Raw genomic sequence first — 13895 nt, 5'->3', positions numbered from 1 at the left:
TGTGGCTGTTTGCTTTTTTTTTTTCCTGATTTATCGAGGTATAATTAACAAATAAAATTATACATGTATGTGCATATATGTGTGTGTGTGTATATATATCTATATATATACACACTGTTAAAGGATTCTGTGGCTGTGTGTTTAATACATAAATGTAAGGCCATCAATATTATAACCAGTTTCAGCTGAATCCCAATTAATGTGATTGCAGAATTTAATCTACAAATATAACCAAAATTCCCACAAGCTAGTGACTCATTAGATTTTTTTTCTAACCACATTATTCTTTGGTTTGGCTGTTATAAGATGCACACACACATACATGAATACCTGAAAAAAAAAAAGTAAAATAACTGAATACCACATGAACCAACACAGCTGCTTCATTCCTGGTACTAAGTAAATATCCGTATTGAATGAATAAACAGAAGAAGCCAACAATTTAATAATCTTCATCTACTATATTCCCTGAATCATAATCATATTTGATATATTGTTTCCTCTAAAAGGAGCATATACAAAACACTGAAAAATATTAACCTTATATTTTAATATGTATCTCTAAATACTCTAGTAATCATGTTATTAAAAATAAGATCTAAACATTCCATCTTCATGACTTGGGTAAATAAGCCATGTTTTTATAAGTCTATTACTTTGTTTTCTCTAAAATAAACACCTTTAAAAAATACATTCTTATTTGAAACACTTATAATTTTCCTAATTGCTGAGACTAGTACGTTGGGTATTGAGAAATTTCTTACCTTCAACACTTGTTTTTTTCCCTCTGTATATAAGATGTTAAGACAAGTTCTCCCTTATATATTAAATAAATAGAAGGTATTCATCTCGATTCTCAGATGAGCAAAATATAAACTGCTAACTTTTGAAGGTCCATTAAATTTTTTGGACCTACAGAGCACCATTCAATCCATGGGAAAGGTAATTACCCACATGGAACCCCTAGAGCTTGTAAGAGTCACTGGACCTTTAAAAAGTGAGCAATTGACGCCCTCACCATGGTTAGGCCAGTATTTTGATGCTTTCCCAAATGCTCATTTTGCAGAAATCCTTTTCTCTTCAATTAATATATTAAAATAAAACAAAGCCCAAACGAAAGCCAAATCAACAAATTATGCTCTACTTACCATAATCTTTTCCCTTAATTATCTGTAGGATTCTGGCGGATGATCTGTTCTTTCCATTGGAGTCTGAGCAAAGTATTGTTAAATTGATGTTTATGTCAGTGGGGTGTCGATCCACAGCACATCTGCGACAAAATGGGGGTGATACCCATGAATTCCAACCGGGGTATCTTCTAAGCTCAGACCAGAGATTCCTGACATAGGAATCCTTTGTGGGCTGGCAAGGATCCTACGGGCGATTTAGTTTGGAACCTCTAAAAACCACCGAAGGAAACATCCTGTTTGCTTACTCTGCTGAAGTTTAATGATCTCTGGAGTGTATTTCTTAATTTCTCTTGGTATCTACCTCCATTATGAATGTGCACACTGACTCAGAACACTTGTTAGTCTGTTGTTAAGGAATAGCACATGTATAATACACTGGTAAAGTATAAGGGTAAGAATGGCAGCACCATCAATTCACATCTGCAACACGTGCGACACCAAGAACACTTGGTCCCCAACTTAATGATGATTCAGCTTATGATGCTGTGAAAGTGGTACACATGCAGTAGACACTATACTTCCAATTGTGAATTTTCATCTTTTCCCGGGCTAATGACATGTGGTACAATACTCTCTCGTGATGCTGGGCAGCGGCAGCTGCAGCTCCCGGTCAGCCACTGCATCACGAGGGGAAACAACGATACACTGACACTGATTCCGCACCCCTGCAACAATTCTGCTTTCCACTTTCAGTACAGTACTCAATAAATGACATGAGATATTCAACATCAGATAGGCTCTGTGTTAGAAGATTCTGCCCAACTGTAGGCCGGTATGAGTGTTCTGAGCACGTTTAAGGTGGGCTAGACTAAGCTATGATGTTCGGTAGGTGAGGACCATTAAGTGCATTTTCGACTTAACGGTATTTTCAACTGATGATGGCTTCATCGGGACTTAACCCCATCATAAGTCACGGATAACCTGTAATAGTTATAGTATTAGTTTTGTGTTTCTTACATAGAATCACTACGTTCTAAAGTGTGGACTGCTCTAATGAAGGAAAGCATGCACTCCAGTTCAAGGAATAAGATAAAGCTGATCTCCACAACCATTGAGTCTTTCACGTGGACTCTGACTTTGTATTCACCCCCCAGTCTGGGGCCAGAATATTTCTGTGACTTAAGCCACTGACTGTAAAGTCCATGGGGACAGGAACCACTTCCGACCTCTTTATCACTGTATTTCTACTCCTTAGTTCAAACCCAGGAATATAAGAGGGGCTCAATATTTGTTGAATGTTGAAGTCAATGAGTGACTAGGTATGGGGAGTTTGGGTTGGGGGAAGAATGAAGTTGAATAACATTTTTGAAGTTCTCACAAATTTGGAAAACAGTCTTGCACTGTATTTAGGTTTCTCAAGCTTGGCATTATTGACCTTTGGGGCCAGATAGTTCTCTCTTTTGGGGGGGAAGAGGGGGTTGTTCTGAGCACTATAGGATATTTAGCGGCATCTCTGATCTCCATACACTCGGTGTCAGTAGCATGATCTCCTCCTTCCAATTTGTGAAACCCAAAAATGCTTCTAGATATTGCCAAATGTCCTCTGGGGGCAAAGTCATCCCATTGAGAATCACTGTTTTAGGCCAATAACATACACTAATGACAAAAACAAATTCATTGGGGCTATTAAATAAATTACAAAATTAAAAAGAAAATCTGAGAGTAGATTCTGGGGCTTAAGAGACATAAGAGTCACATGCAGCAATTACTTAAGCAACAACAACAGTGAAACAAAACCCGTTGACTCCAAATGATCCTATTCATATTAGCCTGACCTGCCGAAGGTGGGTTAGTGGTTCTGTGGCCGCAGTCACTCTCTTGTCCTCATTAATTCAATGATTCGCAGAATACAACGTCTGGCAGGGATCCTGACACAGGCCTGCTGTGACTTAAGGTGGAACCAAGTCCATGCAGGGTGAGAAATTTTTCCTGTACCGCTTTTCTTTTGAAAATGGAGAAACTCTGACCAAAAAAGCTTTGTGTTTCTAACAAAGAAAGAGCAAAGAGACCTTTGGCCAGGTCTCCCAAAGGTGGAGTTGCTGGAGACCATGAGGTCTAGCTCTGACTGAATATCAAATCCACCAAGAACCACTTGGCCTTTTTAAACTTTAGTCTCATATAAACTAGAGCGCAGACAGTGAAACTTCTCAGTGTGATACTGTAAGGGTGGATCCATGTCATTATACCTGTGTCCAAACCTATAGGATGTACAACCCTAGGCGGGAACCCTACGTAAACTATGGTCTTTGGGTGGTAATGATGTGTCAGTGTAGGGTCATCAATTGTAACAAATGTACCACTTGGGTGGGGGAGGTTATGTATGTGAGGAGGAAGGGAAATCTCTGTGCTTTCTGCTCCATTTTGCTGTGAACTGAAAACTGATCTAAAGATTAAAGTCTTTAAAAAAAGGCAGGGGGAGGCGCCTGATGCCAGCTACCTCAGAGTGGTGGCTGACAGTTATTGATCAGATGATGGGCACATGACACGTGGTTTGCTACTCTGCACCAAGGTGCTTAATAAGAGCCAGCTTTACTTTTAGCCAATAATGATTTTAGCTCCCTTTCTGCTTTATTAAATCCTCCTTTGCTTGAAATACTCTTGGAGGGAGGCAGACTGTTCAGCCCTCTATCACGGGAAGAGGTGAGACTCCACCGCACAGGCGTCCTGCCACACGTAAGGTCTGTAAGGCACCTCGCCCTGTGTTTTCACACTGAGGGTCGGGACCCCCCGGGAAGGTTGCATGAAGGCTCCAGTGGGATTGTGGTGACTCAGGCTGCTCGACTTCAAAGTGCTGCTTTGTGGTGGTATCTGCCGGGTTCTGAGCTCTAGGAATGGAATGTGACAGTTTCATCCACTTCCTGAACCCACCTTAAGTAGTCCCTGTCGCCCAGATTTTAAGATCTGCTGAGATGCCAAAAAGGAAATGAACTGTAGACTTGGACTTTGATGGAAAGGAGATGAAGGGCAGGAGGGATTATAAAAAGAAGAAGTTCGAGAAATACTCACCTTGCATGTAGTGAACACTCAATAAATATTAAATAGCAATAATAACTAGTAAACGAATAAATGTGGCCAGATACCCCTTAGTATGAGTAACAGACCACAGATTAGATAAAGCTTTCATCATAGAATTGCTATATTACACTTCCTAGCATTTTTCAAGTATACCCCAAATGTCTCATTCTACATTCTTCTTAGCGGTCCTTTCTTTATGGTTCATTGTAGTAAACAGTCAGTCTGAATTCCTTCAGTATTTGTAATTTCTTGCAAGTAAAGAAATGTTAACATTTAGCTCAATTCCTTCCAAATGACACTGTGTCATCACCTGTTAAGTGAAGCTATGATAATAAGAACAATAATTTATTTAAAATCCATCACGTGTGTCAGATACTCTATTTGATTCTTCACTTATAGATCTGTATTTAATCATTACAGCATCCTTGCAAGGTGGCTATTACCATCCTCATTTAAGGTATTTATAAGGAAATTAACATTTAGAGCGGTTTAAGGAGACCAAGTTTATTATCTGTCTGAACTGTTCAGATTAAAGTCTTCATCATGACATCTGTCCACCAGTGTTTATCCAATAATAACTCTCCAAAATGTTAAGGCGATATTTCTCTGTGAACTTGTCCTCTGCCTTGTCTAATCTGCCTTCTCCATCTGCTTCACACATTAATAGAAGAAAGAGGGCAAAATACTGGGTAAGATAATGAACCAGTGTAATTTTAGAGACATAACCTTGGATACCACTCTTAGCTGCTCCGCGCCCGGAAACCCTCCTTCTTTCCCCACTTTGCGAATCCCGGCCCTGCTGTAAGGCAGGAGAGAGGACGGGCTTGTGTTCTCACCTGCCTGGATCGTGGAGGCCGTGGGCAAACACTTCCGGGGGCTGGTTGGTGCTGTTGAAGTGCGGGTTGCTCCTGGGTATGGAATAAGGCACGTGGCACATGGCAGTATCCACGTCCAGACGGAGCACGGAACCTGTGAAGTCGCTGAGGAATCGGAGGACAACGTAAGTGCTTTCCGTTTTTGTTACGTATTGCGCCTACACTCAATTCAGGGAAGTTGCCCTATGGCTAAAAAACCACCCCCCCGCCCCCTATTTGAGACAAAATTATTAAAGTTCCAAATTCCATATCGTGGGAAATGAAACCAGGGGCAGTTTGGCTTCAGACACGTGGCAGCACCGAGACACAGCTCGACGGTGGCTGAAGGCTGCAGCCTTGGTGGTGCGCTGCTTTTGGTATACGTCCTCTAAAATGGTTTTTTTTTTTGCCAAACCACATATTTAACGTCCCGCAGGAAGCTCCGCTGGACAATGCTGGTCCATTAGGTAGAGTGTCGAAGGCAGCAGGGATGTGCAGGGCAGCTACTGCACAAACCCCACAGCAGGAACTCGTTTCAGGACATCTCAGTAGAGCGACTTTCAAAAATACTATAACAGCATATGTATTTGAATTCCTCTTCATGTTATAAAGGCAGATGCTGATAATAAAAGTTGAATATTTAACTGAGGTGATATCATTCAAAGACATAAGTGATATAACTCACTTAAAACATTTTACCATCAAGGGGCATCTGTTGTTTTGTTGGATTTTTTTACCTTAACCCATCCATTTCTTCCATGTCATCCAGCGTGATCATCCCGTCACCGAGGATGATGTACAGAAAGCTGTCAGGACCGAAGAGCAGCTGTCCTCCCAGATGCTTTCTGTGGAGTTCTGCGACCTCAAGAAATACTCTGGCCGTTCTCAAATCAACTTGGTGGGGATTTTTTCTAGGTGGTGGGGAGGAAACAAACCATGATTGAGAAAGACGTAAGGTGAACCCACGGAAAGTAAATAGGGCACAAAGGGGGAAGAAAACACGTGGCACGTAAATAAGCAAACATACTGAAAAATGTAGCCAATAGAAATTACTGAAAAATTGTGTTAGTCTCCAGGTTTCCAAAGTGTAGCCTTTAAGTTGAAAGAGAATTGTGGAGAAGTGCAAAGCTACCATTTTTCGCAATTTTCCTTAAAGACACACACAGGATTTTAAGCCAGATGGAGATTGGGGTTTAATTATTGCCACCTGATGGTTAATTATTTGTAACTTTTAAACAAAAAATTATAAAGAGATAATGAGAAAATAAGATGAAATGTCTTTTAGTGGTACCTGGATACTGTGTATTCCACAACTCTGAGAATATGGTCATGAGGCCCCATAGCCCACCGTTCTTGGTTGGTGGTATAAGACACATAGAGCTTTCCATTTTTCTTGTAATTGGGATGGAATGCAAGGCTTAGCAGTCCTCTTTCATCTCCTCCCTGCAGTCAAATGAAAAACACAAAGAATTGTGAAGTTAATTATGTTCTTTATTGTGTTTCAACTGGAACCCCCAAAAGAGTCTCTTTCTTTCTCCTGGATAATCTTTGCCCAAACTCTTTTCTTTTCTTCCTTGCCTACTGCACAAAAAGGATTATAAAACATTTCACTTTGCGGAACTCTTTAAGGGTTAGAACAAGACAATTGTCTTGTGTGGTTATCTATACGCAAGACCCTTACACCACTTTTGTCAAGTGATTTGTGTATGTAATCTGGGGAAGCTAGGAAGACAAGTTTAAGTGCTGTGAAGAATTCTTTGCTGGGTTACTAGGTTGCTTGTAGTTCACAGAAGACAAATAAAAAGGTTCGTAATCAGCAGTGACTTCTAATCCAAGTCTCCAAAACCTAAAACACAGTGTGGGCTGCCAACTCCCACTGTCTTGGCAATCTGTTTAGAAAACAGTTAAATTGCTTGTGTAATATGTAAACCTTTGTTTTACCCTGGAGGCATCTACATCAGTTGTCACAACCGTGGTGGTCTGTTCATCATAGCTAGGTAATAAGCAGCCTTGGCCTCTCTACATCGAAATGAGGTATTTTTACATATATCCCTTTGCTGCCTAGAGTTTTTTTTCCTTATAGAAAAATGGAGAAATGAAAGGAGAGCTAAAAGCCAGGGCTGGGATGGGGGTGGGAGAAATCCTAGAGAGGAAAGGAGACACTAGGAAATAAAAGAAAAATCCCAAACAACCTTCTTTTGTTATTGTATGAATGTCAAGAATTGTATACATTAGGCATGCCAAATGCTGTAACAATTAAAACATCATCGTGTGCTTAAATAGAAAGGCATTTTATCTTTATTTTCTGCTAATTCAGCTCGATGAAACTCAATATGGTCTTAGCATTTGTTTTATCCCACAAGTAGTCTAGGAATTTCTATAATGAAATCAAAGTATCTAAAATTATCTAGATCAGAGAATTCAAGTTCAAATTCTGGTAAGCCAGGGAGCACTTCCTCTGTACTCTGCTGAGTTATGCACAACGGCGAAAAACGTGGCAGAAACTGAACGTGGCGACTGCCGCTAGGACATCACCTTATACACGCTGTTTCATTCAACAGCACAACATTCTTATGGCAAAAAGCTGTAAGTTACTCCTTAGAAGTGTTAGAGGAAAAAAAGTCTCTAATACCGCCATTTCTTCACAAGGCTGTGCTCAATCACGGAAGCGCTCTCCTGCCTCTGTCCCCCAGGATAGCATGTGTTACTAACAAAGCCCAGAACTGTTTGTAGTTTGTGTGCTACAAGGATTTGTGAATTTAAAGCTTTAGGCATAAAAGTTCACTTTTAATAAGCACCGTTTGTTTTATTTCCCAGATTAGAGAAAAACTGCTTTCAGAGCTATGCCATCCAAAGCGGAAAACATCCAAACTTTAAGAGTGTGTAAATAATAAAGTGGATGCAAATATCCCAGACCTACCAAATTATTATTCAAATGTCAAAAAAGGGCAGCCTCTTCATTTGCATATCACAATATGATTAATTTTAAGAACAAGCTCGCAGAAGGGTAAGTCTCTATGACTAGGATTTATGAATAAGCCTTGTTTTTTGGGGTTATCTTGTTATGATGATTTTAATATTGACTCAACATTGCTGTTTTTCTTCTTATATCTTCAGTAAATAAACATCTCTTGCCTTTCTTATGAGATATTGAAAACAGGGATGTGTAACTAAGATTCGATTGTAGAAAAGCCACTGCACATGTAAACCTCCTTGATAGATGTATGAGGAGGCCTAGGGGTGGGATTTAGTTTGTGATTAATTCCTCTCCGCATATATTTCCCTCTAAAGCTGTGAATGCAGGGTAAGTACTGCAAACCCACTTCACAAATGTTTGCGTTCCACTATAAGAAGCTTTTGTTGAAAGTAGTTCTTTTGTAGTTTTTAATCAAATCATCTGAAAGACAACTTGAGCTGGCTAGCAACATAGTTTAAAACCGTGCTGGTTGCTTTTTGGGAATTAGGAACATAGAATTCATGCATTGTAGAGAGACAGATGGGAAAAGAGATTGAAATAAATCCACAAGTGATAGAAGACAGTCGTTTACGTTAAAGATTCACCTATCACACGAATGAATGTAGAGGGGCATGACTGACTTTTATTAAAGGGCCAAATATGGAAACAGAATGAGACATCTGAATGACAAGAATATAAATCAAAAAAGTCATTTTAAAATGTCCTGAATTTTTCAGGTTATAGGATTTATATTTGTGTAATCATTACATGTGATTTCATGTTTTTAAAGTCAACTTCCAGGTGCGAAGTAGTGTTCTGGGTGGTTTAGAAACATGACTAATGACTCAAGTTATTTCAGAGAAATACTCACTTTCGTAACTATGTTGATGAAAAAATTTAACATTCTATGTAAATATTCTAGAGTGTCTCTCGAAACTAGCTTTTAAAATTATATCGTATAGCACAACTCTTAAATGCTCAGAGATTGGGAAGGAAGGATATATGACTGCTGTCAGGAGATTTAGCTTCAATTAGCCTGCAGAGTTATGCTGTCCATTTAAAGTATGTTACTGACAAATCATAAAGATGGAGAAGTATGTCCAAAATGTTTTCCTTAGTCATGTGAGAAGCAGCAATGTGTCCAAATATTCACATTATACTTTGTACTTTGTTACTAATACCAATAGCTTTGTGTGCACATCGTGCTTCTGGGAGTATACATCACTGCCTGAAACAAACAGGCAACAAGTAATTTACAAGCAATACTTTAGGGTTTCCTCTGTTTGGGTAATGCTTTTTTTTCTTTTTTTTCCAAAGAAGGTTTAACTTTGGACCAGGGTCAGAGGCCATCATGCCAGAACCACCACTAGACATTTGAGGCTTCCAGACCCTCTGTGGTTGCTTCAACCATAGTCTTCACCGGAACATTGCCGCCTGACAGCCCGAGTGCTGCCCCTGCAGTCAGGATTGGACCAGCAGCCCAGCTCTCCCAGGCTCAGCAGAAAGCCCTTGTGTCAATGTTAGACTGTCTTCTTATTCCTTCCCATCCTTTCCCCTCGTTATGTGTAGCTTTATGGATTTGAAACCATGCCCTCCTTCCAGAAATGTCAAATGACTCAATTGTTTCTGCTGAGCATTTGGAGAGAATGAACCTCTAGTGAATTTAATTAGTTCAGCCAATCTGTCTTAAAAGGGAGACAGACACGTTTGTAGAATGGCAAATGGAAGATCTGCAGGGTGGGGAGCCACACCTTTCAAAAAGACACTGACTTCTGACATCATACTTTTGAAAACTATTAACCCAATGTCCAAAATGTTGTCCTTAGTCATGTGAGAAGCAGCAATGTGACCAAATAGTCACATTATAGTTTGTACTTCGTTACTAATACCGATAGCTTTGTGTGCACATCGTGCTTCTGGGAGTATACATCACTGCCTGAACTAAATGGGCAACAAGTAATTTACAAGCAATGCTTTAGGGTTTCCTCTGTTTGCGTAATGCTTTTTTTCTTTTTTTTCCCAAGCTCACTGACTGAAGCCTCAACCAAGCATCATCGTAGGCTACCATGAGCCCCTGTCCTCCCCGTGCTCAGTCCTCTCAATACATGAACTTCTGGACTGCCCCTCACCAAGCACCAATGACTCCTCAAAATCAGGTAGCTGAATGATTTGAAAAGAATGTCCCTATACACTTTGGAACCTTGAGATTAACCCATGTTTCAGAGTAAATCATAAAACCCTCCTTAGAGACTTTTAATAAGTAGTTAACTGCCATTCTAATTCTCATTCAGCTCTCAGGAACAATTTCACAGGGTCAGCAGAAAAGAGACAAAAACCCCAAACAAAGAGTATTGATGACTTTCACGTAAGTACAAGATCAGATCTAGTCCTATAGTTTTGAGATAAACTCTTCCCTGGTGAACACACAGAAGTTCTAACCAATTGACTATGAATATTCCTCTTTGAAGAAAATGAAGCATCTATTGAAAAACACAGAGAATCATAAGGTGATTCTAACAAGAAGTATGTTTTTCTTTTTTAAGAGAAATTGTGGGGCATGGCCTTTCATTATGATATTTTAAAGAAAACACTCCAGTGTGTTCATACTCTCAATGTGGTTAATTTTTTTCTGACTTCCAACTTCTTTAAAATTTGCCTTAATATATATATGCTTTTTCATTCCTGTGCCTTCATATTTCATATTTGGCAATCGACTTGTGTATTTTAGGAAACAGGACTGGGCAGCACTGAGCTGGGAGCATCATTTCTCATTTTTCCATAGTTTGCTTAGTGACCCTTTGGCAAGTGACTGGCTTCAAGTTCAGTGATCTATACAACAGCCTTATGGTATAGAGAAAGCAAGGAAACATAGATTAAAGTAAATAATGCACTGCTAAATTCAAGATATTCCTTGTTACCCCCTTGTCAAAACAATTGTGTATTTAACATTCATTCGACAAATATTTATTGAATACCTACTACGTGTTAGGCATTGTACTTGACACCAGGGATAAGACAATCAGTGAGAACCAATTCCTGCCCTCCGGGAACTTACCCATGGAAGCAGATAACAAAGTAAGTTTCAGTTGTTTCATTCCTCCCATAACTTCTTTATGATGCTGATTGGGGGTGAGGGTATTTAAACAGTGCTACACTATTAGAAATATGTATGGCCCAAACACAAGTATTAAGGAGAGTAAATACCTACTCTGGGTAACTTCTGACACAGTATCACTGAGGTTTCTCCACTCTAAAACTTGGTAAGAAAAAGAAAAAACATCTTGGTTTTATAACAGATAAATTATTAATTGTCATTTATTAATTGTCATTTGCACGTCTATGTTTCGCGGGCACAGTCTCAGGAAAGGAACAAGGGGACTTGGAGACCAATGTGGGCCCCTCCTCGTGCAAACCTGTACTTCTTAGACTGGAACCTTTTGCTGTTTAGAAATGACAAATAGGTTTATCTGAGAATTATTAGCTCAGATACAATAGCAGCTGTATTGGTTTTCTCTTGCTGATATAAAAAATGACCATGAACTTAGTGGCTCGAAACGATCCAAATATATTATTTTAAAATTTGTAAGTCAGAATCAAACATGGGTCTTACTGGGCTAAAATAAATGTGTCTGCAGGGCTGTGTTTCTTTCTGGAGGCTCTAGGGGAGAATCCATTTCCTGTCCCTTCCAGCTTCTAGAAGCCATCAGGCATTCCTTGGTTGATGTCCTCCTCCCTCCATCTTCAAAGCCAATAACAGCAGGATGAATCCTTCTCATATCTCATCCCTTTGACCTCTGCTCCCCCTTCCACTTTTAAGGATTTGTGATGACATTGAACCCACCCAGATAATTCAGTATAATCTTAATTCCAGTGCCACCTCAATTCCCCTTTGCCATGTAAAGTAACATATGCACAGGTTCTGGAGGTTAGGATGAGGACATCTTTGGGGGAGGGGCATTTCCTGCCTACCACATGGCTATTTTAATCTATTTTTTGAAAGGATCCAAAGCATTGATGACTTGAGCCATCCTGGCCGTGCCCTGCTGTGAGTACCCTGAAACAGGAGGCTGGTGAAATTCACCTATACGTTCACAGAGAGATACCTAAGGAGAGCGCTTTCACAGCAAGCACTCTCCCTCAGCTGTGAGTATTGCAAGAACAACCAACACCCTTCAGCGTGAAGTGAAAGCACTTTTCAGAATGGAGGAGGAGAAGGCAGAGACCATCCGTTAACATGCGGGCATAGATGAATTCAGTCAAGAGCAAACTCCTGTGTTAATCACAGGATGCAAAGAAGGTAAAATTCAATGTGGGCAAACCATTTCCATGCAATGGAGGATTTTAAACTCACTAAAACTGTGTTATTTTGCTTTGTTCGTAAGTTTTGAAACACACTGTAGGGTATTCATTTCTCCAACAACTCCTGGAAAAGATGAGAAGCATTGCTTTTCAATAGCTCCAAAAGTCTAATTTGGTCTCAGAAAGGAGTCAATCCCCTGAGGCCCCTGACTTAGTTTATGGGAGGGACTGCATGATGTGGTCTGTGCTATACCAAAAAATGTACTTGGTCTTTGGCCCTGGATCTTGGCACAGAGCTCCTAAAACCATTGGAATTTCCTGAGTGAAAGGAGTGTCTTTTGTACTTCATAATGAGCCCTGTCAACCTTACCTGAGTTTATGCTAATGAAGGGACTCTTGGTGGGCCCCCAGATAGCTTCAGAATGGGGGTTGGTAGCCAGAGGAACCAAAAAATGTGATTGAAGGATTGGAGCTTTCAGTCCTACCCACCAACCTCCAGGGAGGGGAGATGGACGGGAGGTAGAATTCAATCATCAATGAATGGCCATGATTTCATCAATCATAGCTGCCTAAGAAGCCGCCATAAAACCTTAAACAATGGAGTCCGGAGAGCTCCCAGGTTGGTCAACACATTGAGGTGCTGGAGGGCGTGGGAGTGCTGGAAGTGCCCAGAGAGGGCACAGAAGCTCCATATCCCCCTAACTCCCCTACCTTTCCCTGTGCATCTCTTCCATCCAACTGCTCCAGAGTTATAGCTTTTATAACAAACCTGTAATAGTAAGTAAAGCAGTTTGCTGAGTTCTGTGAGTCTTTCTATGAGTTATTGAAGCTGACGGGGAGCTTGTGGGAAGCAGAAATGTGGGTAGCGTGGGCACCCCGTTTGTAGCTGGTACCTGTAAGGGAGACAGTCTTGTAGGACTGAGTCCATAATCTGTGGAGTCTGGGCTAACTCGGATAGTGTCAGAACTGAACTGAGTTGTTGGACACCCAGTTGGTACTGGAGAATTGGTTGATGTGAGAAAAACAAAACAAAACAAAACACCTCTGTCATTTGGTGTCAGAAAACACTCCAGAAAAAAATCCAAGAGGTTCTTTAGCCCATCCTCCTTTCTAGGGAGAAGGAGGTCATGATCAACTCTATCGAAGAAGTTGAAGTTAGACTTGGAATAATTTGGTAGTCTTCCTGCCATACAAATTTTACTTTGGAAATGAACGTTTTTATAAAATATCTTGTGCCATTTTATTACTCACTCTTTTGGCTTTTCTTACCTTCACTATTCTCTGAGCATGAAACCAGCCACAAAATACTGAGGACCTATCACTCATAGTACTAATTCTCCCCTTTTCTTTAACATTTCCTATATTTTTCCACATTTGGCTTTTCTTTTAAATAAGTCTGTAACTTATTGTAATTACTCTTTTGGTTTCCTGATAACTGAACGCTCTTCACGGCATTGTCTTGTCTCTTTTTTTTTTTTTTTTGCGGTACACGGGCCTCTCACTGTTGTGGCCTCTCCCATTGCGGAGCACAGGCTCCAGATGCACAGGCCCAGCAACCATGGTTCATGGGCCTAGCTGCTC

At 40.3% G+C, this 13895-nt stretch overlaps 1 protein-coding gene across 2 annotated transcripts in view; it reads right to left on the bottom strand.

Moving 5' to 3' along the window:
• Positions 1-13895, bottom strand: part of HHIP (hedgehog interacting protein) — a gene marked incomplete at its 5' end in the record, with an annotated part of 89086 nt that overhangs the window by 25347 nt on the left and 49844 nt on the right. For both annotated transcript variants that reach the window (XM_082653181.1, XM_082653182.1), the window contains 4 exons: positions 1149-1270; positions 5042-5185; positions 5797-5970; positions 6351-6502. In XM_082653181.1, the coding sequence (XP_082509307.1) occupies positions 1149-1270; positions 5042-5185; positions 5797-5970; positions 6351-6502 (592 nt within the window). The remainder of the gene's footprint in view (positions 1-1148; positions 1271-5041; positions 5186-5796; positions 5971-6350; positions 6503-13895) is intronic.

Source organism: Grampus griseus, assembly GCF_964374135.1.
Source record: "Grampus griseus genome assembly, chromosome: 4".
NCBI classification, from domain to species: Eukaryota; Metazoa; Chordata; class Mammalia; order Artiodactyla; family Delphinidae; genus Grampus; species Grampus griseus.
The sequence above is the reverse complement of the archived record's forward strand: the minus strand, read 5'-3'. Positions and strand labels throughout refer to the sequence as shown.